At 35.9% G+C, this 27,105-nt stretch overlaps 2 protein-coding genes across 3 annotated transcripts in view; one reads left to right on the top strand and one right to left on the bottom strand.

Annotated features, from left to right (window-relative positions):
- LOC120417832 (uncharacterized) overlaps positions 1 to 17,079 on the bottom strand; it is a 73,401-nt gene extending 56,322 nt beyond the window's left edge. Inside the window, exons 1-4 of the mRNA XM_039580052.1 lie at positions 16,545 to 17,079; positions 16,249 to 16,491; positions 16,095 to 16,194; positions 15,782 to 16,039 (exon numbers count right to left, since the gene is read on the bottom strand). Of these exons, the coding sequence (XP_039435986.1) occupies positions 15,782 to 16,039; positions 16,095 to 16,194; positions 16,249 to 16,491; positions 16,545 to 17,053 (1,110 nt within the window). The 5' untranslated portion in view covers positions 17,054 to 17,079. The remainder of the gene's footprint in view (positions 1 to 15,781; positions 16,040 to 16,094; positions 16,195 to 16,248; positions 16,492 to 16,544) is intronic.
- LOC120417443 (klarsicht protein) overlaps positions 1 to 27,105 on the top strand; it is a 327,954-nt gene that overhangs the window by 31,838 nt on the left and 269,011 nt on the right. The gene's annotated exons all lie outside the window — the stretch shown is intronic.

Here is a 27,105-nt window from a genome sequence, read left to right as displayed (position 1 = left end):
GCAGTAGTGCACACCGATAAACGGTTATGAGAAAGTAATTTGTGCCGCTAAAAGGGAAATAATCTGGCGATGGCTGGTCTCGGAGCAAGATTGGCGGGAAACGAAAGAGTCGCTTGGTTGAGTCAGAGATTGAACGGTTTGTTTTGATGGCAAACTGTGGTGGTGTAGAAAAAAATCGTTCTGCTGCTAAAAATATCATAAAATATTTATTGAGAATTTTTTGAGGAAAATGCCCAATTTGAAATTGTTTCACGTTACGCTCAACATGTCAATCAAATCGTCATTACTAAAGTGACCCTTCGAAAACTAGATCACAAATCCCCTCGAAAACCCTCAACTTTTAATGCATCGAAAACCGATGCATTTCGTCACCAGCCGGCGTCGACATTCGAGCATCGAACCCATTAACAGAAAACCAAAACAAACGAACTGTTGCGACAGCCCCAACCGAGAACTCTAAGTTGCAAGCCAATTTAGTGCCGTCAACCTCAAACCGCACACGATGATGACGCCTCGAGTCGACGGTGAAGACCACGGCAATGGCCCGCCAAACGCCGGGTCGCCTTCCCAACTTAAGGTGTTGTGAGGGCACTGTTGAAAAAAAAAATTCTGTGAAGCGATACATTTTAAAAAATAACCCTCTCAGCTTAAGAGGAAAATACTCATAGACTGAGAGTAGAAAGTTACTTTACACAAAATGACAGAATAAGCACGACTTAGAGCGTTTAACTCTCTAGTTCATTTCCAAAAAAAATTTTTCCTTCAAAAAAAAAAACGGAAAAAATTGGGATTCGAATCCAGGACCATTGACTTAGCAATGAAGCGCCTTTACAGTTTCGGCTACCACGTCTCGGTAAGAAGACGAAAGTAATATGTTTATATTTGACGAATATACCTAGTTTTCGGTTGTGTACGTTCTAGAGATTGACTCTCTCAAACAAATTTGAGGTCTTTTTTCTCTTAGTCAGATTTTGAGCTTTGGGTTGTCAATTAAGTGTCAAAAAAGTGTTTTTTTTTTTGACTTCGCCATTTCGAAAAATTTCTTAAAATATTTTCAGGCAAACATTTTTTTCTTTTTATGTGATTTACTTTTTTTTCTACACTACAAAAATTATAAAATTAACAATAACAAACATTTTTTGTTTGCAGTGCAGCCGTCATTTTTGCGGGCTTTGAACTAGGGCTGAGTTAGCGGGCAGGCTGGCAGGCTGTCTGGTTGGTGACCTACAGCAACGGGGCAGACGCGGACACACGTCGTTCGGTGTGCTCATCAGAGCATATCAACCCAAACTTGCGAGGCTAATAAATGGGTGCAGACCATATGTGCGCGGGCACATTACATAGTATCAAGTTGGGGGAGTCGAGAGAGGGTGGTATGCAGTTTTTTATTATCAATTTCAGGGTGGTCACTCAAGTCGGGAAATCTGGAAAGTCGGGAATTCGCCAAAAACCGCAAAAAAAAAACGGGAAAAAGTCGAGAATTTATGATTTTTTGTCAAAAAGTCGGGAATTTTAAACGTTCCCCTTTTTTAACATTATTTTTCAACTCTTTAATAATTTTGTTTTTTTTTACAATTTTACAATTGAATACACTGAATTCTACTTTAGTAAGTTACTTTAAATTTATGGTTCTTTCCACTTTCCACTTAGACTTTAAAAATCTTAATGAATATTAGATGCCTTTGATATAGATTTTCACTAATTTTTTTTTGAATCCAATGATCTCTATTAATTAATGTCTTATCAAACAAGAGGCTTTACCTCTTTATGAAAAAATAATTTAAAAATAGAGCCTAATGGCCAGCTTAGAGTAATGACAACTTGAGTTCGGCAATATTTGTTTTTGTAAATATTTTTAATTGTTTAACTAAATTCATTAAGTAATTTATAATATGTTTTTTTTTTTTCAAATATGGCCCTTAAACTTTTTTTGAGAGTATGGAAAAATTACCTACTATAGATAAAGCTTGATTTTCAGCTTTCGGAAAACTTAAATATCGAGTAAAATCCAAAATTGAAAGACTTTTCAACGTTTTGAAACCACGAAGAAAAAATTGAAATTGCAAAAAAATAATCCAAGAAATTTTGAGTTTATTGCATAATTGTTTTTTAAAAAATTTCTCTTCTAACATTTTGCTAAACATAAGTGGGAAAACACAAATCATATCAAACTGAATTTTCATTGAAAAAAATAAAACAAAAAGTCAAATACTGGCCACTAGATAAATTAAAAAGGGAACTTGGCAAAAACTTTTTTTATGAATTCCTTGGCATTTTTCTAAATACTTTAAAAGAATAATAACAGCAATTATGTTTAAATCGTCTTTGATTTAAAATGATGATGAAATTTTAAAAAATAGGAATGAAATTTTAAGTTCAGTTATCTTTGACTTTTTGTCATTTCCAGTTGAAACGAAGTATCAAAAAGGATACGTTTGCCAATTTATCAAATAACATGGAAGTTATAAGTATTGTTGATCTTTCGATTATATTTCAAAGACTAATTGCTTGTGTTTCTACTCTGAATCATAATAATGAAATTCCATTTTTAAAGTATTTTTTAATTTGTTGTTCAGTCATTGTATTTACAAAAATTGCCTATAGCTGGATTTTTTTTAAATTCATTTACAATTATTTCTCGGTTATTGGTATTGACTTTTCTTATAGAAAGTGTTATGTTTGAAATCATTCTTTAGATAAAAAATGCCTATCATTTAAGCATTCTGGAAAAGTCGGGAATTTGAAAAAGGGGCTTTGAGTGGTCACCCTGCAATTTACATTTTTAATTTTAGAAAATAATTGTGAAGTATTAAATTTATAGAGAGGAAATTTGCTGCTTTTTCAAAACCAGCAAAGATTCTAGTCAAAACAGCAACATTTTTGTTGATTCAGCAGAAAATATGTTTGTTTCAGCATTTATTTTTGCTGGAATTACAAAAAAAAATGTCAAGATAGTAAAGATCAGCTGACTCAGATCAAATCATTGATAACTTCAAGTCAAGTCCATCAAGATCCGCAAGTTCTGTTTGTCGAGATCGCGTAATGATACCATGGTGCATACCACCCTCCGATTAAGCCGTTTGATTTTTTTTTCGGGGGCGATCGACTTAAGCCGGTCAACCGCCCCGGCTGGTTGGTGGTCCGTTTATGTTACGGTATCGTCTCTCTTTTCGGGCTGCGCGGTGCCCACCACATCCTAGGCTCGTAAATACCAAAAATCCGCGAAGAGGCGGACCGTTTTGTAGATCACCACCGCCCGTGTCGTCGTCGTCGTCGCGTGGAATAGATGTTTGCCCAACACTAGCCCCGGCATGCCATGTTGGCTAATAATGATGTAATATGTGGGTACCAACTCGGTTATAACTCAAAATAAGTGACGGTGTGTGTTTTGATTTAAATGCTCACAAGTGTAGTTAGACAACAACAGCGACTACCACGTGGGAAGATTAGAGGGCGAGCTTAACGTCAACTGGGGCCTTAAGTAATGGTTTCCTCCTTTCCCATAAAGAGTACGATTCTACTCCCTACCTACAGCAAAGGGCTTAATTTCCCAGACTGACCAATTTTCAGTCCATTTTTACATTTTTCCAACCGTCGGAATCGTAGCAGGCGGCGGCGGCGCCGCCGCTACCGAATGCCATTTCTTCGTGTGTTAATCGCGTTGCATAAACCACGGCCTACTTGATTCGTGGTACCGAGCCCAAGTACTCGAGCTGATGAAATTAGCATGGCTTGCTGCGGAAACTGCGGGTCCAGATAGCGCCAAAAGATAAATCAACATTGAGAGCGACGACGGCGACGACGGCGACGACGAGAGGAAATTAATGGTTGCAAGGCCCCGATTCAAGACCCCGGCTTTGCTGAGACAAATGCTACCGGAATCGCCGGACCCGGTGGGAAGAAAGTGGACCTCAGTTGGACGGGGGTGGTGGTTGGCACTTTCGAGTTCGCCGGAGGTTGCATTTTTTTGGCACGCCGGTGAATTATGGGGGAAATGCGCGCGCCCCCAACATGACGGAAACCCCGATTTGATTGTGATTTATTTGCTGTGCAGAAGGGAAATTGTAGGGGTTTGGGTGGCGATAATCCGGATTGTCCTCCTGGGCATCGGGATCTGGATTGTGGGGTGTGCAGCGAAAGTTGTCAGTTTTTGCAACATTTTGAACTTATCTGAACAAAACTATTTCCTTATTCTCAAATCATTCCATTAAATTTATGATAATTCCCCCTTTGCACGAATCCTTCGTCCTTCAACCTGTTATCAGGATTAAAACGCTACCCCCACGGCAAACCATTAAGCGATCCCGTGACCGAATGATTTGTCACGGAAGCAAAACGAATTCATTTCCCTTTTATTGCCCGTGTTCAAACGGAAATTCCCGCGGGTCGAATCTCTGAATTCCTGGCCCTGACACGTTTGGGGCGAATTAAGCGAGCGAGCGCACTTAAGGGAAGGTGAAGCGAAAATGTGTGGCGTGCGCCCCCTTTTTAAGGACGTACGTTGAGGGTGGCTAACGAGGAAGGGAAAAATCGATATAGCGAGGATTTTTTACGGTCTGAGCTGGGGAACTGTTGAGTGGTGCTAGTTTGGAAAAAAAAAAAGTTCAAAATATTTGGCAAAAAAAAAAAACAAACAATTGCTAGTGAAATACTTGCGATCATGCACTTTCAAAAACTAATTTTGATTATTTGATTTAAAATTCCAAAATTGTAATATTCGAATGTCAGAAGTCTTCGTCAAAATTCTATTTCAGATAATCGAATTAAGAAATTGTAAAATTACTTTTATCAAAATTTTAGTCACTGACCTGAAAAATGACTCCATACTGATCTGATTTTGTGTAATCAAAGATAGCAAGATAAAATAAAGTAAGATGGCTGCCAAAGTGGCGGCATTGAGATAATGTATCATTTTATTGTGTAGTGTCAGGTCTAATTCAGGTTGCTGAACCTAAATTTCACTACAAATATTATAGATATACAGCAATTCCCCACGAAAACAGCATGGAAAAAAACAAAAGTGCTCGGATCGTGCTCAAAATTTTTCTGGGGGTTACCTGGCCGAAATAATTAAACCCGTATTTTTTTGTTTGGCCATTAGGGTGACCTACACCGTGTTAGGGTGGTCTGAAAAATTGTCATTTTCGTCGATTTTCGCAAAAACCACTTTTTTCAAAAAATCATATCTCCGCGTCATTTCATCCGATGTTTGGGTACCAAAATTTTTGTAATTAAAAGACGCAACTTTTGGTACCCAGACATGTATAGGTCATCGCTGAAATTTCAAAGTTATCGCAGTTTTAGTGAAAAAAGTTGATTTTTTGCCGATTTCATCATTTTCCGGTTTTAGCGCGCGGCGCGTCGAAAAACACGGATTTTATTTTCAAAAAATCATTACTCGGAATCCTGTTAATGAACCCCTCCGATTTTTTAGTATGTTATGTAAAAATGTCCGGGGAATCCGATAAAAATATTTCCAGACATAGGCTCTTTGGTCCAGACACCGTCAAAACAGCATTTTAATGTTTCATACGCCCTTTTCATATGTTAGGCTAGATTTTTGAAACTTCCTATTATTTTTTCTTAAAAGACCAACTTATCACCTTTCTTTTGCGTCTAAGACAGCTATAATCGGATGAAAAAAGTGGTTTTTGCGAAAATCGACGAAAATTGCCATTTTTCAGACCACCCTAATACGGCGTAGGTCACCCTAATGGCCAAACAAAAAAATACGGGTCTAATTATTTCGGACAGGTAACCCCCAGAAAAATTTTGAGCACGATCCGAGCACTTTTGTTTATTTTCCATGTTGTTTTCGTGGGGAATTGCTGTATATTTATAAGGGGCCATCCATGGACTACGTGGCCACTTTTCTAAATGCTGTAACTTCTCCTTCGCCCCTGTTGTGGACAATTTTCAATTTATAGAACTTTATTTTTTTTTAATTTTAAATTTTTTTAAAAAAATTGAAAATTTTAGAATTTTAAAAAAATTGTAGAATTAAAAAAAATGTAGAATTTTAGAAAATTGCAGAGTTAAAAAAAATAGAATTTACAGAATTTTTAAAAAATTATAGAATATCCAGAATTTTTTAAATTTTCAGAATTTTTAAAATTTTTAGAATTTTTAGTTTTTTTTTATTTTTTTTTAATTTTCTGTTTTTTTTTTTTTTAGAAATTTTAAAATTTTTAGAATTTTTTGAATTTTTAAAATTTTTAATTTTTTTAAATTCTTCAGAATTTTTAAAATTTTTTGAATTTTTAGAATTTTTTGAATTTTTTGAATTTATAGAATTTTTAGAATGTTAAGATTTTTTTAAAATTCTTAGAATTTTTAAATTTCGCATATTTTTTTTTAATTTTTTTTATTTTAGAATTTTCAGAATTTTTAGAATTTTTAGAATTTTTAGAATTTTTAGAATTTTTAGAATTTTTAGAATTTTCAGAATTTTTAGAATTTTTAGAAATTTTAGAAAACTGTAAGAATTTTCAGAATTTTAGATTTATCAGAATTTTTCGAATTTTATAATTTCCAGAATTCGATTTTTTTCCCATTTTATAACAATTAACAATAAATTTAAAAGGAGAAAGATATCCTTTTTCGGACTATTTCTTTCATCATGAATTTTAGCTTTCATAAAGCATTTCTGACTATTGCAATGTAATTAAAAGCTGAAATGATAGAGAGCAAGCAACTCTTCATTATTAATGTATCTGAATCGGTTTTAATAACGGCAAACTGCAAAAGTGACGAGAATAGGACGTTAAGCTTAGTGTGACTAAAATGGGTATATTTTCCATACAGATTTTTTATTTTGTTTTGCATAGTGCCATCAAATACAAAAAAATGCAATTCTTAGTTTAAAAAATGTCAATAGTTCTGAGCACTTATGATGTAACATTATGCTTCTGTGTTTTGTTGGATATGTATTTGAGGAACACTTTTTAAAAGCCATAAAATTGTATGATTTGGCAACGCTGTCTTGATCTACTGTTACTTGAGTGTTATTTTTTTTTCAAGAATTGATTTAGGAAATTTTGCTCAAACAAATTTAAGGACCCATTTTCATTACATTTACATTTGAAAAACTTACTCGATAGCTGGTAAAGTTCTACTAATAAGCACGTATTGATACTTGGCTAGAATTTATTTAACTTTTCGGAATTTGTATCCTAATAACTATTCGCTTCGTTTTTTTTTTATTTATTTGTTTAAATCAGTTATAGTTTCAAGTTTTATTTCATAAATTTTAAAAATAAAAAAAAATAAAAAATTACAATCTCACCCCCATTATCGGTGGTCATTCAGTCCACGTTTCGTTCCACACGTGGACTTGTTGTACATTTTTTTTTCTGAACAACAATGCGGGGGTGAACCGTAAAGCTTCACTAATGAAGTAGTTCTTTAATCACGTGTTCTTTTTTATCTCTTGTTACCTTCCTAGTACAACAAAGTTTAGTTTTCATGCATGCGTGCGTGTGTCTCTGCTACGTTTCGGGAAAATCCTTTTATGGTTCAACCAGAAGTGCATGCAAAATAGTGGGATGGGGGCGAGCCACCAAAACATGTGAAATTGTCATGTGCTACCCGAGCGGACTTTGCTGGGTCGATGTGGTTTAGTTAATTGGATGAGCTTTTTTCAGTGATTTGCTTTTCGATTTTTGTTTTCTATTTTGTTCGAGTCGTTTTCCATTCATAAGGTAACGGTTCTATTCTACTGTTCAAATTGCAATTAAAATTTCGATTGATTGTTTGAAAAACAAAAACTTTCAAACAATTGCAATTTTATCTAACCAACTGTCCAATCAACGTTCCATCAATTGACACAGTGCTCAAAGCAGCAATTCCAGTACAAAACGATGTGCCGCAACCGACAATAACAAAGCTCAAACTGTGCTAACTGTGTCTATCGCGAGTGCGTTCTATCACAGACAAGCAGATGTAATCATTTTTTTTTCTTGAGACATCTAGTTGTGAACACGCCAAAAAGCAACTGTCAAATGAGCTGTGGTGAATTCACACTTGCAGTGGTGAGTTTCCGCTCATTCAAATTGACCGTTAAATTGACGATTAATTCCGTCTGCTTGGCTGTGGTTTTACTACGTCAATTCCCTCCCGTTTAGAAATAGCGTTTAATTCTGCTCATTACAGAATTCCAGAAATAGTCGGCGATCATCGTTGAGGAACGTCCGCCGTTTTCGCGCGTCGATGAATCATTAGAAAAACATTGCACTTCTTCTTCCGCTAGCTTTGCAGCTTAAGCACGTTTTGCTTTCCAAGAACTTTTCCTCTGCTCTCGCGAGTTAGGTTCCCAGGCAGTTATTAGAAGAAGCCGCGTTGGTGCGAATTCTTCGACCGTTGAGCAAACCAGTTTTTTAAATCGCTTTCGCACACAATGACGCACAGTGCGATTGTATTGCGGGCTTGGCTTAACCGTTGAAGTCTTTCTCTGTGTTGGTGTTGAGCCGGTCGAGCGCTTCTCCCTAAGTCACTCGCTTAAGCCGACACAGTAGTTATGACATTTGATCACGCGTTTCGGCGGTTGATTTGACGACTTCATGTTACTTAAGTCGCGAAAAGAAGAAGAAAACATGAAATATTTAACGCGCGATTTTGGTCTTCACAGTCGTCGTCAAGGTTAAGTGTGCAAACAAGACGTCGTCGGCGACGTATGCAAATTTCGACCAGTTTTTGAAGGTGCGATCGTTAAAATGGGCTCTTGAAATGCCACTAAAACCTGAATGAAGAGGGAATGGGGTGCGAGAAGAAGAATCCGGAAGAAGTCGAAACTTGAATGGAGTTCCCGCCAAAATCGAGGCGTTGCTTACTTGAGAGCGAAAACATCCATGAAGGACACACACTAAGCATTTTCGAGGGGATTGATTTAGATTCTAGTCACGGCTATTGATGAATTGAGTGTTGACGAGGTATTTACGGCTGACGGAAATGATGGGTTTTGTAGACCCTTGTTCGTTCATTGCGGCATGGATGTTGTTGTCATGCAGAATAATACACATTCAATATTGTTTTATTGCCTACCAGTAAACGTGCTTTTTTAGAACAATCAAACTGACATCACCCGATCTTGATGTCCGTAACTTTAAAAAATCTGAAAAAGCAAAAATGAGTTCCTACTGTAACGACATCTGGTTAGGAATAAATTGTTAATCTTGCATGCAATAAGAGAACGAACTGCATGCAATTTTGATCTTGAATCGCAGCGACATCTAGTAGTGAATAGAATAAGCTAATCTTCCATGGGAAAAGAACCATTCAAGAATGCTCAAATCAATCGTTTTCACACAACCCATCACTTCTCACGACCCGTGTAAACGGGGTCATCTCAGAACAACCCGTTTCACGACTTCTCCAACAAAGCGTTATCGCGCACCGTAAATCCGTATTTTCTCGCACATCTTTCATCTATCGCCTCCCGGCGCAAAGTTGCAACGACTGGAGAACATGACCATAAATAACATTTCAATAGGGCGTTAATAATTTTCCCAAATTCCGCGGTTGTGGGAAAGAAAAACATATTTTTTGGAGTGCGCCAAAATCAACACCTCGAGAGTGAGAGATTATAACCTATTTTAGAACCACATTGGAAACAAGAAAACTTCGCCCCCTGAGGGGAAAAGGCGAAGAAAAATGGCAACCTCTTACTGGAATCCGGTGCTAGCGACTTAAGCTAAGCACCATTCTTCCTCCAACATATATCCAGAAAGATTATTTTTGTAACGTTCGCGCGGCAATATTTTAAAGCGGACGACCATGTCGCAATTTCCTTTTCCCTCCTCTGGGATGAGACGTCTGAAAACGCATCCCCGAGTTTTGTTGCAATATCTTCTTCCCCGTGGAGTCGTTATGCCAAACCTGCGCCAAGATCCAGCTGAAACCTATCATCATCTCCGGCGGGACTTCGGGACCACGGAAGAAAGAAAAACATTAGAGCTCGAATCCGTCGCCGAGGGGTCCCCCGCTGACTTTTCGCGGTTTGTGTCTTGTGGATTCTTTTGGGGCGCTGCAGATCGTAATATCTCATCTCATCGGTGTGGCTTAGTTCTTAAGTTGTTTGTGTGGCCCGGTTTTTTTTTAATGGGTGGAATACCGGCGGGAAAATCGTGCCCGATATGACCGGTTAGTTCCACACTTCCTTCGCGTTTGAATTTGGGCCACGACTTCCACCGCATTAGATGGGAATTTCAGGGTTGCGAAATTGGTTGAGAGATGCATTTTGTTTACTTCAGATGATCTGAAGAAATGAGATTTCGATTTAGAAACGAACAACTTTAAAATCACTGTTTGAAGAAGTGTCATCTGGTGGAGAATAGTTAAACAACCTTGCATGCAATATTCAGCGTTGCAAATTACTAGGAACAGAAAGTTGCATACAACATGATGCTTGAATTGCTACGACATCTAGTAGTGATCATAGCAAGCTTATCTTTTGATCTCGATATAATCAGCTAATTACACTAAATTGAACTGAGGTCGTCTGATCTCGGTGACATCCTGCGATCTCAACGAACTGACCTAAAGTGACTTCAAGCAATGCTGAAAAGTTCAATAAGCACCATGCAAATTTAAACAAAACTACCCTTTAGTGCCACTGAGCACCAACAGGCTCTTCCATGCATAATTCAAGCCCTCTAAACAAACTCAAAAGTACACACATAATCACCTTCAAAGACAAACAATACCAAACAATGATACAACAACTGAACCCCCGGGCACGACGCCATGCGATACGCTCATTTCTTCACCATGACATCCCCCCCGGAGTCGGGGGTTGAGAAACGGATTACGGGAAGGGGCGAGCTCGTAACTCAAGCCCAAGGGGGTGGCCAGAGGTGACAACTTTGAGACTTTTGTGCGAATAGTTGTCATACGATCTCGCCGAGGCTTAGGCTAATGTCGCATGCACTGTTGAATTTTTCACCCCCTCCTTTGGGTCATGTGAGATTTCATAGACGAAAAATTCCAGCACGACGCCTGTCACCATCTTCCTCTCCAGTGAGCAGCACAAAAACATGCAGCGCGAAGAGGGTTTTAAATTTCGAACCTCTACTAGGTGGTGCAGCCGATGTTTTTGTTTACCTTTTCGGGGAGAGACCCAGCGGTCAAACTAATGCCACACTTTAATGAATAATTCACACTGTTTTTCTTCACGGATCGGGCAATAGGGCATTGGCAAGCTTGAAAGTGAAAATTTTCAACTATCGGTGTTGTATCGGTGAAAAGAATTGTAATTGTGCGTTAAGAAAAAAAGTTCTGGCAAAATGTTGAGTTTTTTTTAGATCTCAATACATCAAGTTAAAAATATAAACAAAAATTGTGTGGGGCTTTTTGTGAGTTTTTGTGACTTTGTGTGATTTTTAGTGAGTTTGTGTGAGTTTGTGTGACTCTGTGTGACTTTGAGTGATTTTTTGTGAGTTTGTGTGACTTTTTGTGAGTTTTTTGTGACTGTTTGTGTAACTTTGTGTGACTGTGTGTGAGTTCATGTGACTTTGTGTATTTTTTGTGAGTTTGTGTGACTTTGTGTGACTCTGTGTGACTTTGTGTGATTTTTTGTGAGTTTGTGTGACTTTTTGTGAGTTTGTGTGACTCTGTGTGACTTTGTGTGATTTTTTGTGAGTTTATGTGACTTTTTGTGAGTTTTTTGTGGCTTTTTGTGACTTTTTGTGACTGTTTGTGAGGATCTGTGTGACTGTTTGTGACTGTGTGTGACTTTTTGTGACTTTTTGTGACTTTTTGTGACTTTGTATGATTTTTTGTGAGTTTGTGTGACTTTTTGTGAGTTTTTTGTGGCTTTTTGTGACTTTGTGTGACTGTTTGTGAGGATCTGTGTGACTGTTTGTGACTGTGTGTGACTTTTTGTGACTTTGTGTGATTTTTTGTGAGTTTGTGTGACTTTTTGTGAGTTTTTTGTGGCTTTTTGTGACTTTGTGTGACTGTTTGTGAGGCTCTATGTGACTGTTTGTGTAACTTTGTGTGACTGTGTGTGACTTTTTGTGACTTTTTGTGACTTTGTGTGATTTTTTGTGAGTTTTTGTGAGTTTTTTGTGGCTTTTTGTGACTTTGTGTGACTGTTTGTGAGGATCTGTGTGACTGTTTGTGACTGTGTGACTGTTTGTGACTGTGTGTGATTTTTTGTGACTTTTTGTGATTTTTTGTGAGTTTGTGTGATTTTTTGTGAGTTTGTGTGACTTTTTGTGAGTTTTTTTGTGGCTTTTTGTGACTTTGTGTAACTTTTTGTGAATTTGTGTGATTTTTTGGGAGTTTGTGTGACTTTGTGTGACTTTTTATGACTTTGTGTGACTTTTTGTGAGTTTGTGTGAGTTTGTGTCAGTTTGTGTGACTTTGTGTGACTTTTTGTGAGTTTGTGTGAGTTTGTGTCAGTTTGTGTGACTTTGTGTGACTTTTTGTGAGTTTGTGTGACTTTGTGTGAGTTTTTGTGAGTTTGTGTGACTGCAGTTTTTATTATATCTGAATAAAATACTCATTTTTGAACAAAAAACACCCTTGTAAGTGGCTTAATCCCAGTAATTTCACCGATGTGTGGCGCTAATGCCTTGTTTTGTTGTTTCAAACGACTCTTTCGCTGTGTTGACTATTTTTCCCCCGCACATCCAACGACAAAACCGGGCTGTCTGTTTGCATCCCATTTTACATGCGACGAAAGCAACTCCTTTTCAAGTCACACACGCGTGGTCTTTTTTTCTTTCTTTCTCTTGAAAGCGAAACCCAACAGACTCCACCACACAAAGGGCTGAATTGATAAGCCTGGTGGCGGCGGCATCGACTTTAGGAGTTATGCGCACTTGTGAAAACAGTGGGACCTCAACAAATAACACAAATGTCACAATTTGTACGGTTGTCAGCGACGGGTTGGAGCTTTTAACATAATATTCAAATTGGGTGCCTTTAGGCAAATTTTTCAAACTTAAGTGACACTAGTATTTGATTTTGGTGAGCTAATGAAGACCAATGATTGACTGCTCATTCAAATAGGGTCTGACTTTCGGACAAACTCTACTGAGGTTTTGCAGCGCGACTGTGTTTCAAATGTAGGTGGCGCCAAAATGAGGTTACTTGCCAAAAATCGTATTCATTTCTGCTGGATTGAAGAACAAAATCGCTTATTTCTCATGATTCCCTGCATCAATTTTAACGAAACTGGTTGCAAAAGACGAGAAAATTTGTTTGCTTTAAAATAATGAACATCATTTTTTGGGCGCGCAAAAATTTGTGACCTTTTTCTTTAAAAAACATGTTTTGGAACACGAAAAAATGAGTTTCCCCATATATATCAATGAAATAAACAGTTCTATAGTTGATAACAGATATGTTAACATATATTCAACAATTTGTATTGATTTTTGACAGACTTTCTTGCCAAATAGTCCAAATTACTATCTTTTTCTAAATTTACAGTTTTCTCATAAAAAAATCAAACAACTATTGGAAAGTTGTACACCAAATTGTTGGAAATAATTTTTCTCATTCGAATCCGGCATTAGTTTTATAAAAATGTTGATTATGAAGGAAAAAACATTTTTTTTAAATCATAGGTTTACGCTATTTGTTCATAGGTGGCGACATGTGCCTTTTAGCTTTGCTGCATATTCTTTACTGTCTATTTAAATTCAGTAGGTTTTTCTAATTGTAACTAGATGTCGCAGCAATTCAAGTTCCAACTTGTATACAATAACATGTCCTTTGTAAACCGTGAATTGTAGAATATTGCATGCAAGATAGTTCAACTATTCTCCGCTAAGTTCCACTTCATATTTTTTTGTTAGTCAAAATGTATAAATTGAAACGACAACTGCAAATTTCAACTAAAAATACCTACAATTATTATCTAATAACACCTTCAATATCTCCCAATCTTCACACAAATCCCACCCCACAAAGACCTTTAACCTACAACGATAATAATAGTGTTTAAACGGTGCGTGCCCATTACTTGGCACACGTTTTTTCGGGGCCACACCTTTACCTACATTTATTTCGGCGTGCCTCCCCTTTCTGGCACATATTTTCAAATGCATTGCGATCGTCAGTCTGTCCGACAAAATAGCTCAATCGCTGCAAAGGTTATTGAGTATTAAACCTTAGTGGTGAGTTCATCGCTCGAAAAATCGGCGCAATTTTATTAAGCTAGCTATCACGACGACGCTGAATCGCTTAATCGCAGCCCTGTAATTATGCAGTCTAGGGAAAAATGCGCGGAGGAATGCCCCGACCAACAATGGATCAATTTTCGAAGTTTTGTGGGGTCGCCGTTGTTAGATAATTTTGATTAGATTGAGCAACTTCAATTCACCCGGGATGAACTTTGCCTAGTCGACACTAGATGGCGGTGCGTTTGATAAGCCATCTTGCATACAATTACTGTTGCATGTCGCATGCAAGTTCAATGAAATGCTCCCATCTTTCAGCTGTCCTTCAAATTTCCGCAAGCGGAAACAACAACGCAACTCGCAAAACTGTTCCGCCATTACGCAACGCCTAATTTCGTTCCCAAGCCTAAAAAAAGCCTTTTAGCAATTTTTGCCGAAACTGTGGTCAATCGAGGGGGGCTTCCTACTTCGAAGTCACTGACCAGCAGACGGGCCTTCGAGAATTTGTGCAAATTACGTGAGTTCACGTAATAGTGTTTTTTTTTGCCCTGTTGTCGTCATAGTTACACGGGGAAGAATTGTGATTTTAAGGGGGTACCTACCTGGTAAGTTTATTTCGTCACTCTTGGTTCAGTTTTCCAAAATTAAATAAATCTTAAATTTAATCTTTTAAAAACGCATAAAAAACTCATGTAACTCCTTAAAACTGAGGGATCTTTCAGCATCTCAGGGACGTTTGGTCGGACCCCGGGGCAAGGTGACGACCATCAAGTGAAAGGTACCTTACACTGCAAATTGTCCGAAAGAAAGTGAATTTCAGAGCTTGGACCTTATAATAGGCGCGATTTGTTCCGAACCATAGCAGGCGCGGAGAATTTAACGTGCGGGGAAAGATTAGGGGTAGGGGTCCACCGTAACCACCGTCATGAATGGGCCCATAAATCGTGCGGGGCACACGCTGACGCGGGGCTAGAAAGTGTCTCTCTTTCTCGTAAATGACCTTCAGACAATGAAGTGGCGCGCGTCGACAATGGGATTGCGTTTGTTGGAGGGGGGAAGACGCATAATAGGGAAGGGTCTTGATGGGGGGTCTCGAGCGGAACAGTCGGGGTTCGCCAAGTATGGAACTGCGATTAAAAGGTATTTTGTTTGAAAATAAACATGCGTGACTGCTGAAAAGAAAATCAATTTCATTTACTTTTTTACTACGATCACGTTTTCTAAGCACTACTAGATGTCGCTGTTTTTCAAGTTGCAAGTTGTATGCAATTCTAAATTTAGCTTGACTTGTAAGCTGTCGAAAATTGCATAAAAGCTTAAAAATAATTTATTTTCTTCCTTTTCTCCATACAAACTTCTGTTTTTTTTTCTATTCAACAGTAGATGTCGTTGTTTCTGAGATCGATTCTTGCATGCAATTTATCTTTTGTTGAATATTATCATCTATCATAATTTGTATGCAAGTTACTTTCACTATTTATGTTTTAATCTTCCTTCCAGAAATGATTCGAAGAAATATTGAATAAAAATGCTTTACAAAACATTAAGCACATCCTTCAGAATCAGATAGTATGAGTATGAAATGTTTACGATCTGAAATAAAAAAAGCATAATTAAAAATAACACTTTTCTTAAGAATTCCCACCCTCACTAACATTTCCATAGGTCTTCAGATCGATGGAGAACATTTTGAGTCCGGTGAGCCGAGTCGCTTTCAGGCTGCGTTGGATTATTCGCCGGCAAGCCAGGGTCAGCTCAGCGCTCGAGCTCTCGTACCAGGGCAGTTCGTAGCAGGCGGCGCCAACTGTCACGGCCTGCTCGGATAGCTCCGAGCCGAGGTACGAGTAGCCAAAGGCTTCCACCAGTGATGAAAATACCACGATCAAAATGCTAAACAGATCCCAGCCCATTGTCTGGGGGAGAATGATTTTTGAAAATAGTTTTCAGCAAAAATGTTTGAAAACTTACAGTTGAGATGTAAAACATGACCAAACTCCACAGCAGAATACAGGTTAGGAATTCTAGTGCCACCGGAATGTGACACATTTCTTCGACCAAGGCTGTGACGCTGTTGGAAAAAGTTTTTTATACTTTACTCAAAAAAATTTCAACCCAATCTTACTTGAAAGCTTGTTGGTGAAGTTCAATAATATCCTTTATATCAGTTGCTGACGATTTATATCTGGTCAAGTTCCGAATTCTTATCGCCACCAAACGGTAGGTTATCGAGCTGTACCTTATCGTGAAAAGTGGCAGAGTCAACTTGACCAGCGTAAAGTACGAGCAAACCATGTAGGCCAACAGTGAAATTACCATAAAAATGTTGTAATGTGCCAAATTAGTACGAATTTGCAGACCGTAGAACCTAAAATAAGAAAATTAAACAAAAATTTAATGTCACACAAAATTCCCGCTCACTCTTGCTCCATTGGAAGTACGAATACGACCGGATTGGTTCCATCGTTGGTAAAATAGCGCAGATAGGAGATGAAGAGCGACGGCATGCAGTATCCAAACGCGGCAAACGACATATAAATTGTTAGAAAATCAGCAAATTTCTTGACCTTCACATTTTGCTGCTCGATCAATTCAAAGCACTCTTTGAATTGTTCACCGATTGTAGCTTTCCGAAAAATCTCCCCCAATCCGTTGACGACCTTTTCGAACGTCCCCTGTTTCCCGGCAAACACCAGCGCCGGCACAAAGATCGAGCTGAGGAAGATCACCTCGCCGATGCTTTTCAGAATTGCCGACAGATTATCGCTTCCGACGCCAAACACGAATCGCGGCAGCATCATGACCATAAATCCGTAGCCGAACATCAGCCCGAATCGGTAGATTTTCCTCCCAGATCCCCAAACACCGGTCAGCGCCAGGATTCGCAACGTGGACGGCATCACCTGGAGTTGTTTTGGGAGAGCGGCCATCGCGGTGGACGGTAGAATCGGAACTGTTGCGCTCTGGTATTGATTTGAAGCAGTTGAGCTCAAATACAGGGGGAATCGTCCTCAATAAGTATTTACAATTAACAAGAAATCAATAAAAGGGAAATTTGACCAGCGGTCCTGAATTAAATTTCTAGACTTAAGTGAATCAAAAATTATACCATAGCATATTACCTTTGTGGGTAAAGTTATGTTTCACTTTTTGGTCATATCGTCTATCAAGATGAATCCTGACCTACCCTTTCCTTCCCATACTAACACCATCCCCCCACTTCTCGTGATTATTGAAGGAGATACTGTTGATTCAACGGTCTGATGTGGTGTCAACAGGTATAGAGGGACAAACTATGTGTCTGATGAGACTGCAAATTCAAATATCGGACTAACATTCCTACCTTTGTTGAACTGCATCTCCTTGAGGTGGGCGCCGGTATTGAGATCTTCAGCGGTTACACAGTGAGCATGATTCGCTCCCACTATTCATCTGTTGGTTCATTGTGTAACCTCTGCTGATCCGTCAATAACGGAGTAGCAGCTCATTGGCAGTCAACCATGCTCGAAATCATTTACAGTGTGGCCACTAAAGTCGCGAAAAGGTCAGGAATTTGCCAAAATCCACAACAAACCGGAAAACCGGAAAGTCGTTGAATTTTTTTTTTAAATAATTTTGTAATATCTTGTTAAACGAAAAAAAAAACCATTGCACGGAATCCTTCTTGAGCATCTCAAATTACGGAATAAAAGGTACTTCTAAATATTTAGCCCTTAACAATCTCGTAAACCTTTATGTGAGAATGGACTAAAAAATGTGGATTAAACTTGTTTTTCAGCGATCGGAAAAAAAACTTAACTATAACTAAATAACTAAATCTAATCGTTTTTACCACTTGGTCCAAAGCAAAAACATTTTTTTTTGTTATTTCGAGCATCTGGGCCAAATTTGAGTGAGTTTGGTAAATTCAGTGATATAGAACCAAACAATTTTTTTTTTGAATTCTGAAAACAAATTAGTTTCGTTTAACATTTTTTCGATATTTTCTATAAAAACTGCATAAACTCTCTAGTATCAATCGGTAAATGTTCACCAAATTTGCTGATATTTGCCCAATGCATTTAAAATTTTGGTAAAATTAATATTTTGCTTCATTTTGTCAAATAAATCAAAAAATGATTCCAACTTAAGCTTAGCAAAAAAAAAAATTTCGCTTATATTTAAAAATTGCAAACTAACGTGGTGATTATTGCACTCGATCGTAATGTTTCGATCTTAATTTCTCGACTCACGATCGAGATTTCTTGATCGAAATATTACGATCGTAGTTTGTCAATAGTAAGTCGTAATTTGTCGATAGTAGATTGAGATCATTCGATCGTAATTTCTCGATCTACCATCAAAAAATTACGACCAACGATCGAGAAAATCTCGATATGAGCTCGAAGCTCGTTTTTAAACTTTTAAAAATTCATAATCTTTAAAGTTTTAAAAACTTCAAAAATTTCTAAAATTTCTAAAATAATTACAAATTTTAATTTTTAAACAGCATTTCAACAATTTTGTTTTTTTAATTTTATTTTATTTTCAAAATTGTCAAAATTATCAAAACATTCAAAATTTTCAAAATTTCAAAATTTTAAAATTTTTAAAATTTTAAAGTTTAAATTTTTTTTTCAAAATTTTACAAAAAAAATAAATTTTAGAAGCTTTAATAAATTTAAAGTTTAGTTAATTTGAAAATAAAAAAAAATGAGGGGGTCAGAAAATCCATTTTTTGCGTTACGCTCCCTAACTAGTTGGAAAAAAAATTAAATAATTTTTTTTTTTAAATAAATTCAAATTGTTTTTAATCTTTCATTTTACAAAATCTAAAATTTATGGGAAAAAAATTAAAAATTTTAATTTTTATAGAGCATTTCAACAATTTTGTTTTTTTATTTTAAAATTTTTACAATTTTAATGTTTATTTTTTTTTAATTTTACCAAATTTAAAATTTTTAGAAGCTTTAATAAATTTAAAGGTTAATTAATTTGAAAATTTAAAAAAAAATTAAAAAAATTTGAGCGGGGTCACAAAATCCAATTTTTTGCCTTACGCTACTAGTTATAAAAAATAAAATAAAATCATTTTTTAAATAAATTTAAATTATTTTTAATCTTTCATTTAAAAAAATCTAAAATTTATGCGAAAAAAAATTCATTAATAATTATTCATTTTAATTTTTTTTCAAATTGTCAAAAATTGTGTTTTTTTTTAAATTTATTTATTCATTTGTTTTTGAAGGCTGATATTTGCTGTTTTATTGCGGTTTTTGTTTTGCGATCATATTTTTTGTAATAAAAAATTATAGACATTTTATTTGACATTCTGGAAAAGTCAGGAATTTAAAAAAGAGATTTTGTTTAGCACCCGGCATTTAATATTACACACTGAATGTACAGTTTTTCTGTACACGAAGCTTTACATTTCGGTCAAGTAGGTTCCTAGGAATGAGGAATTCCTCATACCTACCGATAATTATATTGTTCTGAATATAAGATAAATTTGTTGGAAATAATGCAATATTTACTTATCCTGTTATTTTACATCAATTAATATGTAAAAAGTGGGATTACTCATAAAATGATGTAAATTTATATATTTTTTGAGGGAAAATTACAATTTTTTACCGACAAAACTCTTTTTACATTTTAGATACGATTAAATCATGATATTTTTTTTTTTATATGTCTTTTAAAAACCACAAAAAGGTTGTAAACTTGGATGACTGATTATTTTGGAAACTGAAGAATACTGGGTTTTTGACTTTTGATTGGTTTTGGCTTATAATATTAAAAAAAGCTTCTTTATCTCAAAGCATCGGTTTTCAGGGAGGCATGAAAGCAAAACGTTTGAACACCACTGATTTGAACTTTAACAAATTTGCAAAATTATTGCTGACATGTGATGAAATTCTCAGACAGTTACTGCACCGTGCACCATGCATTTCGATCCGTTTAGTTGCCAATTTTGTTGTACACTGTTATCAAAATAAGATGTGCAGTAATTGTGGAATGTTATGCCTACCGTCAGTGGGGATGATATTGGGTTAATGTGAATTTTTACGGGTTTTAACATTTCTCTGTTAAAAGGGTAGTGCTGGGGACATCTTAAGATGAGTTAGCTGAAAAAATCTCGTTCCTAGAACAAATCCTATGATTCTTTGCTGCTGAGGTGCGTTTTTGGCCAAAAATTACCTTTGGAAAAATCAACTTTTTAATATACTTATTGTTATTGCTCAAAAAGTACCCAAATATTTTAAGGAATTGTTAAGGAACTATCTAAAATCAATTCTACGTAAAGAAATTACGAGAGGTGTATCGTTTTTTGACCCATCACTCTTACTGACGGTAGTCTAGAATGTAAAGTTTTGAATATTTAATGGTTTGGAGTTAACCTCTTATTTCTGTGTTGACTCGATGTGGGCAGACGATGAATTGCGTAAAGTAATAAAATAAATTATTAAATAGCTGTTAAATAAATTTTGAAATGGAAAAATACACTTAATAAACATTTCGATCGATTTTAAAGTATTTTTTTATTTTTTCATGATTTTAAACCACTCAACATCAAAATCAATACTGCGCTCGATTCCTTCCCCGAGTCACGCGTGCCTCACAATTCCAAAGTGTCGCGATCAAATCAATCGTGAGTCACAAATCGTGTTGCACCGTATCGACATCCCAGTATGACCTGCTGGCAGTACGACAAACCCCCCTCAAAGAGATTTGCGGCGCGGCGCGTAGAAATTCGCTGATTGATCACCAGCGCCTGCTTTGGTGGGGCCGATCTGCATGATCCGTGAAGGTTTCACCCGAAAACTGGTTCAACGGACCTCCCCGATAAGGATCTCCCAGCGAAGTCGTAGATGAAAGTCTGTATATGCGGAACTCATTTGCAATGGGTTCCCAGGGATTTATGGGACTTGCTGGGTCGTGACCACTTTCGCTTTTTTTTGCTGTAACAAGCGTGACGCTGCAAGTTGACGAGATTTTAATTACGTTTAAAATTAGTTATTCGAAAAAAGAGTATTAATCGAATCTTTTTTGAGGTTAGGTCAACACGTGTCGCGCGTAACCAAGGCCAATTTCCCGAGCCCGCAATTTGTTTACCGACATTTTTCACGCCACTTTGGCCCGAGCACGTGAATTAGCTAATCATATTGCTCTCCTCCACTTATCGGTACGTGAAGATCTCCACAACCTAACCTAGAGAAAAGTAAACAAACAGGTGAACCATATAGAGAGCCCACAGACGGCGACGCCTGCTGCGATAATTGACGACCGTACACCACCACGACTACTGCGATCGCGCCAACACCAACACACAGCCAACGCCGCCTTTAATGGCCGATAAAATGACCTTGCGGTCATATATAATAACTAAATGACCAACTCTGAGCGCCGACTAAACCAAACGATGGTGGAGGTATGTGGAGGCTTTGGTTAAGGCTAAACTCGGTTAGTCATCGGATCGCGCGGCTACAAAAACGGTCACAACTAAAGCGACATGGCTGAGTTTAACTGAGAATCGGGTTTTTTTTTGTGCAAAAAGTAAAAAGTTATCACCGCCATGAGAGTAACACGCTGACCAAGTCGTGGAAACTGGTTCGTTTGGTTGGGTTGTACTGAGGAACGTTTTAATAGGTGTTACCAGGGTAATTACAAGTTGCAATTAAGAGGAAGATTCCTTGGGAGATGGGGTAATTAGCAATTATCTATGGTAAACAACGTGCATCCTGTAAACTCACTAAAATCGTCTTAAAAAGATTTATTTTTGAAGCAAGAGCAATTTTAAATTCACTTTCACACAAAAATAAAAGGAAATCATTTTGCAAAAAAAAAGTGTTTTAGATTTTGAAATTCTTTAAATTTAAATATTTTTGCAAGATTTTTCCAAAGCCGCTATTGAAATTTTGCACCATTTTTTTTTGACAGTTCGACAATATATGACATATGAGCAATTTGCAAGAATTTCGGAAGAAAAACTGTTTTATATTTTTGTGTTTTTTAATTTGGAATAAATTGCAAATATATTCGAAGATCTGTATCTTTAGAATGGATTTTTTGAACGATTTAGTGTCTTCGGCAAATTTTTAGGTTATGGTAAAGACTGTCCGAAAAAAAGCATACCGATAAGAATTACCCATTTTTGCCTTCCTCACCTTACTGAGGAAAGGCTATAAAATCACTCGAAAACTGAACTTCTCAATTAGATCTCCTAGACCCACCTTCATGTATACCTATCGACTCAGAATCAAATTCTGAGCAAATGTTCTATTAAAAATTATGCAGTTAAGTTAAGTACTTCAAAAGTTATGCTAAAAAAACGATTTTAACAAAAGTCCAGAAGATTGTAAAAAGGGTGGTTTTTGTAAGAAAACCCGGCATGAGATTTGACTACTCTATCATAAGTTGTAAGCACATAAGTGCCCTGAAATATGAAGATCTGACTACCCAATCTGAATGAATGAATAATGAGTCAAATTGATAGAACACTTAAAGGTCCGCCCTATTTTGGATAGCATTACCTTTTAAATGTGAGGAAGGCACCAACCACCTAAGGGTGGATTAAGCTACGTTTTTTTTTTAAATAATTAGTTTAGGCTGGTAATTTGTTTTAAAGATATCGAAATCAAATTTTCATAATTTTTTTTTTGTGGACAAAAAGCGCCAATTTTATGCTAAGGGAATGACGGAAGTTTGTTTTTCGCCAAGTTATATATGATTTTCTGGAAAATTTTAATTTTCGGAAAGTATCGAAAATTCACAAAAAAACAGCATCCAAAAATCATTTTTGTAAAAAAATATATATAAATAAAATGCAACGGTTTCGGGTTACAGAAATTTTTTAGGTTCAACTTTTCAGAAAACAAAATATATTTTTAGATTTTTTAAAATGTGCCCAACCTTGAAAAAACAATATTTGAAAAGTTTTGAAAATTCTCTACAATTATTTTTTTTTAACACAGTCTATCCGATCTTTGATGGCTGAGAAAAACTAAAATCATAAAAAAAATGTTTTCCTAAGTGCCACTTATTGCGCACAATTTTCGATGATGTCTCGAAGCTATTGATCCAATTTTTAGTGTCAACTTTTTGAAAAAAAATAACTTAAAAAGAAATTAAAACCGGTTTAAGCCTTTTTTGAAATGTAAGTCGTGATTTTAAGAATGTGATCTTTTTGATTAATTGAAGACCTGGCAGCACTTCCGTGAAATATCGGCACTTTAAATCACGACTTACATTTCAAAAGGGCCAAATAATTTGATTTAAACCCATTTGAAATGATAAAAGTGATTTTGAAAATCTTACCTTTTCAATGAGTTGAAGACCTGGCAGCACTGTCGTAAAATATCGGCACTTAGAAGCGTTCGCTTGAATCAGCAATTTTTGTGTGACTTTGTCTGATTTTCATTAAATAAAATAGTTTGAAATCTCTTAACTACATTTTAATTCAACTTTTGATTAGTTAGTATACAATTTTGTTGTTTTTGCTTTTGTTGGAACATAGCACATAAATTGTATTTTCCAGTCCTCAGAAAATTTAAAAAAAATATGAAATTTTCGGATTCTACAATTTAGACTGAAATACTGGGAAAATATTCGGATTGTACATTTTTTTTTTGTATGGTAAGCTATCTGACTTGTATGGACGTTTGAATGGTTTAAATTTGTAAATGTCTTTTGTAAAAATGTATTTTTTTGAGCTATAAAAAAAATAAAGCTTTAACCGAAAAAAATAATGAACTTAAGTATCCAATTTCAATTGAATTTAAACAGCATCGCTAATGATTAAAGCAGATGGAAAATCGCTAATTTATCGTAAATTTTTTTAGTGTGATTTGCGCAACATGCGTCCATAACTGGCAAACAGGGTTGCCACCTTATTTTCTCAAGGGATCCGTAATGATGTAATGATTAGTGCGCTCTCAAATCGATTTTTTTACAAATAAAAAAAGCCTCAAAGATATTTGTAATTTTTATAAACGAAATTTCTAAAAAATATGGATTTTAGATCCTTATTAAATTAATATGAGAGTTATTGATCTGAAAACTTAACATCAAACCTTCTTTAACATTTTAATTAATTTATCTTAAAATTAATTATTTAATTTTAAAATTAAGCAATATTTCTGTATGGATCCTCTTAGCCAAGGGATATCAGCCTCCTCGCAGCAGTAGGTGCTGGCTTCGTTCCACACAATTTTGGCTTGTTTGCCTAGATTGCGCGAGTGGAATTGGTTTCGTTTGTTTGCTTAGCCATCGCTGGTCAGCAATATTTATGTTAGTTTTCCTTGACATTATAAGCCAAAAATGCAGAGTAACTATTTGAACAGACGCAGTTTGGGGTCGGTCAAACCAATTGAGTGACAAAAACGTTGTTTTCAAGAGTTAATATTTTGTTTCTTGCAGTTGTTTTTTATTTTAGACCTAATGTTATGTCAGTGTTGCCAGATTACCAAATTTCAAATTTATTTGGTAATTAAATCTTAAGTCAATCTAATTTCAATTTCCAAACAGCCTTCGATCATTTCACGCTCCAATTCCGTTCGTTTCGATCATCTTCGATCTCGCATCTTCACCCTAATTTTAATCTCGAGTGGGCCCTTAAGATGGCCCATACGTCCAACAAAAACAAATTCCCCCCAAAAAAGAAAAACACTTTCTTTCATTAGACCCCACGTGTCCGTCTGCGCTCTCCGGAACCCCAAAACTTTTACTTTCCTGCGCCACCATTCGCCACACTCTCGCTGAATGAACCCGTCCGAGTAGGCTCTGAACTCTCAAGAATGAACGAGTGTAGCCCGGCAAGGCCTACTACACCGCGCTACTACAATTCCATTAGAGTCAATTAATCAATGGGAGAGCGCCGCGATGTAGAGGAACCATGTGGTCACAGCCTACTTGTGGATCCGACGCTGAAGAGGGGACGGTCTCGTGACTTAGTTTTTTGGCGCGGAACCGGGTGTTAATCGAAAAATTCCTCCACTTCACTGAACCAATTTAGGCGCTGGGTTTGTTTTGCTTTGCCGAGCACTTTCTAGGTTCGTTATTTTGGGTCTTACGAAATGCCTTCCAAAAATATGCTTCTTCTAACCAAGCGAATAATTGCACGTCGTCGTCGTACGTCAACGCGGGGATCACCCAAAATGAAAAAGTGCATCCACCTAGCAGCAGCTGCGCAACTTTCCGCCAAGAGTGATATTATTTTATATTGTTATGGTTATTAGTGCGCCGGAAATTGCGCCATCCCACGACACGATCTCATCCCAGCAAGCTTTGATTGATGCGCGTCGCGACGCGTCTTCGGCGTCATCGTCATCAACGACGACGTGAAACACATGTAAAATGCATGTAAAGTGCATCCCGTAATCGTGGTGCTTGCGCTTGATTTTCCAGTCGACCGCGGCCGCACCACAAAATTTCTGACGAAACGAAGGCATTGAGACACGCACGCACGGCGAGATTGAAATACTTAACCAACTTGGGGCTTGGGAAGACGGCTGGGACGATCCTCAAGTGTGGTGAACTCTGATGGGGGATTGTGAATCACTCCCATTGATCATCATGAGTAAGTGGCTCGGAATTGGGGATTAGGCAGGGTTGACAAGCTAAATTTGGGTGATTATCTTATAAACTTTAACTTAAAAAAAAATCTCAAAAAATCTGTCAAGCAGGCAACATTGTTTTATTGAATTCTACGTAAAATTATAAGTTCACGATTTTTATTGTTACCAAAATATCCTTTCCAACCTTTACTAAACTTTGAATACCCAAAGCTTCTCAGCATAACAGGTTACATGATAAATCATGTACCAAAAAGTATCATATAGCAAATCCTAAATTACAATTACAAATTACAAAAAATTCCACATTATAATCTTATCCAGTTCATTTGTCTATTAACTCATCGATTTTGTCGAAAAATCTTTTTCTTTTCTTTTGTATGTGCAGTGTTGGTTTAACATAATCATTGAATATAAAATCCATCGACATTAGTTTCATCTCGTCATGTTTTTTCTTCTTCTTAAAATTAAGATAATTACATTTCTAAGGTCTCCAAGAGATGCCAATTTCAAATGACTCTAAATGAAAAAAGGGCTTTAAAATTAAAATGCTAAAAAAAACAAAAACACTAAAATTAAAAAAAAATCGTGAAATTTTTAAAAATTATTGCTCAACAATTATCAATTAAAATTCAGAAAAAAATAACAATTCTTTTTCAGGAAAAAAAATTAATTTCCAAATTTGTGTTAAATTAATGATTTTAATAAAAAATGTTTTTTAGTTTCTGAAGTTTTGTTTTGTTTTATGATTTGAAATTTTTACTATTTTTAGAAACGCATTCTGAGATTTCTGCAATTTTGAAAAAAAAAATCAGATTTTAAAATATTGAAATAAAGAAAATGTAAAAGTTTATTCAACAAAATTCAAGATTTTATTTGATTTTTAGAATTTCGAAGAAAATTTTGAGAGTTAAAAAAACATTAGAACAAAACAAAGATTTTAAAATTTCAAAAACTAAAATTTTTAAATATTAAAATTTAAAAAATATTGAATTTTTATTTTTTTAAATTTAAAAATTGAAATAATTTAAAATTCAAAAAATCTAAATATTAAAAATCAAGAATTTGGAACATGTCACAATAAAAAAAAATCTAATTCTCAATAATTTTAAAATTCCATAATTATTTTGGAATGGTAAACTGTGAAATTTTCAATGTTTTTAATTTTTGAAACGCTTTAAATGTAATTTGTTTTTTTTTCTGAATTGAAACATAAACTCTTGAAACTTGTAGGTTTCTTTTTGTTTTCAACATATTTTTTTTATTTTTTGATCTCATGTTTTTATTTAGCTTTATTTTTATTTTGAAGTATTCTGCAATTGCTAAAATTTTTAAAGTTACTGTTTTCTATTTTTTCCAATTTTTAATTTTTTTTATTTCTTAAAAAAAAAGTCAATTTTTCAATTCGGTTTTATTGGTGAATAATCAAG

Source organism: Culex pipiens, chromosome 2 (assembly GCF_016801865.2).
Source record: "Culex pipiens pallens isolate TS chromosome 2, TS_CPP_V2, whole genome shotgun sequence".
Lineage (NCBI taxonomy): Eukaryota > Metazoa > Arthropoda > Insecta > Diptera > Culicidae > Culex > Culex pipiens.
The sequence above is the reverse complement of the archived record's forward strand: the minus strand, read 5'-3'. Positions and strand labels throughout refer to the sequence as shown.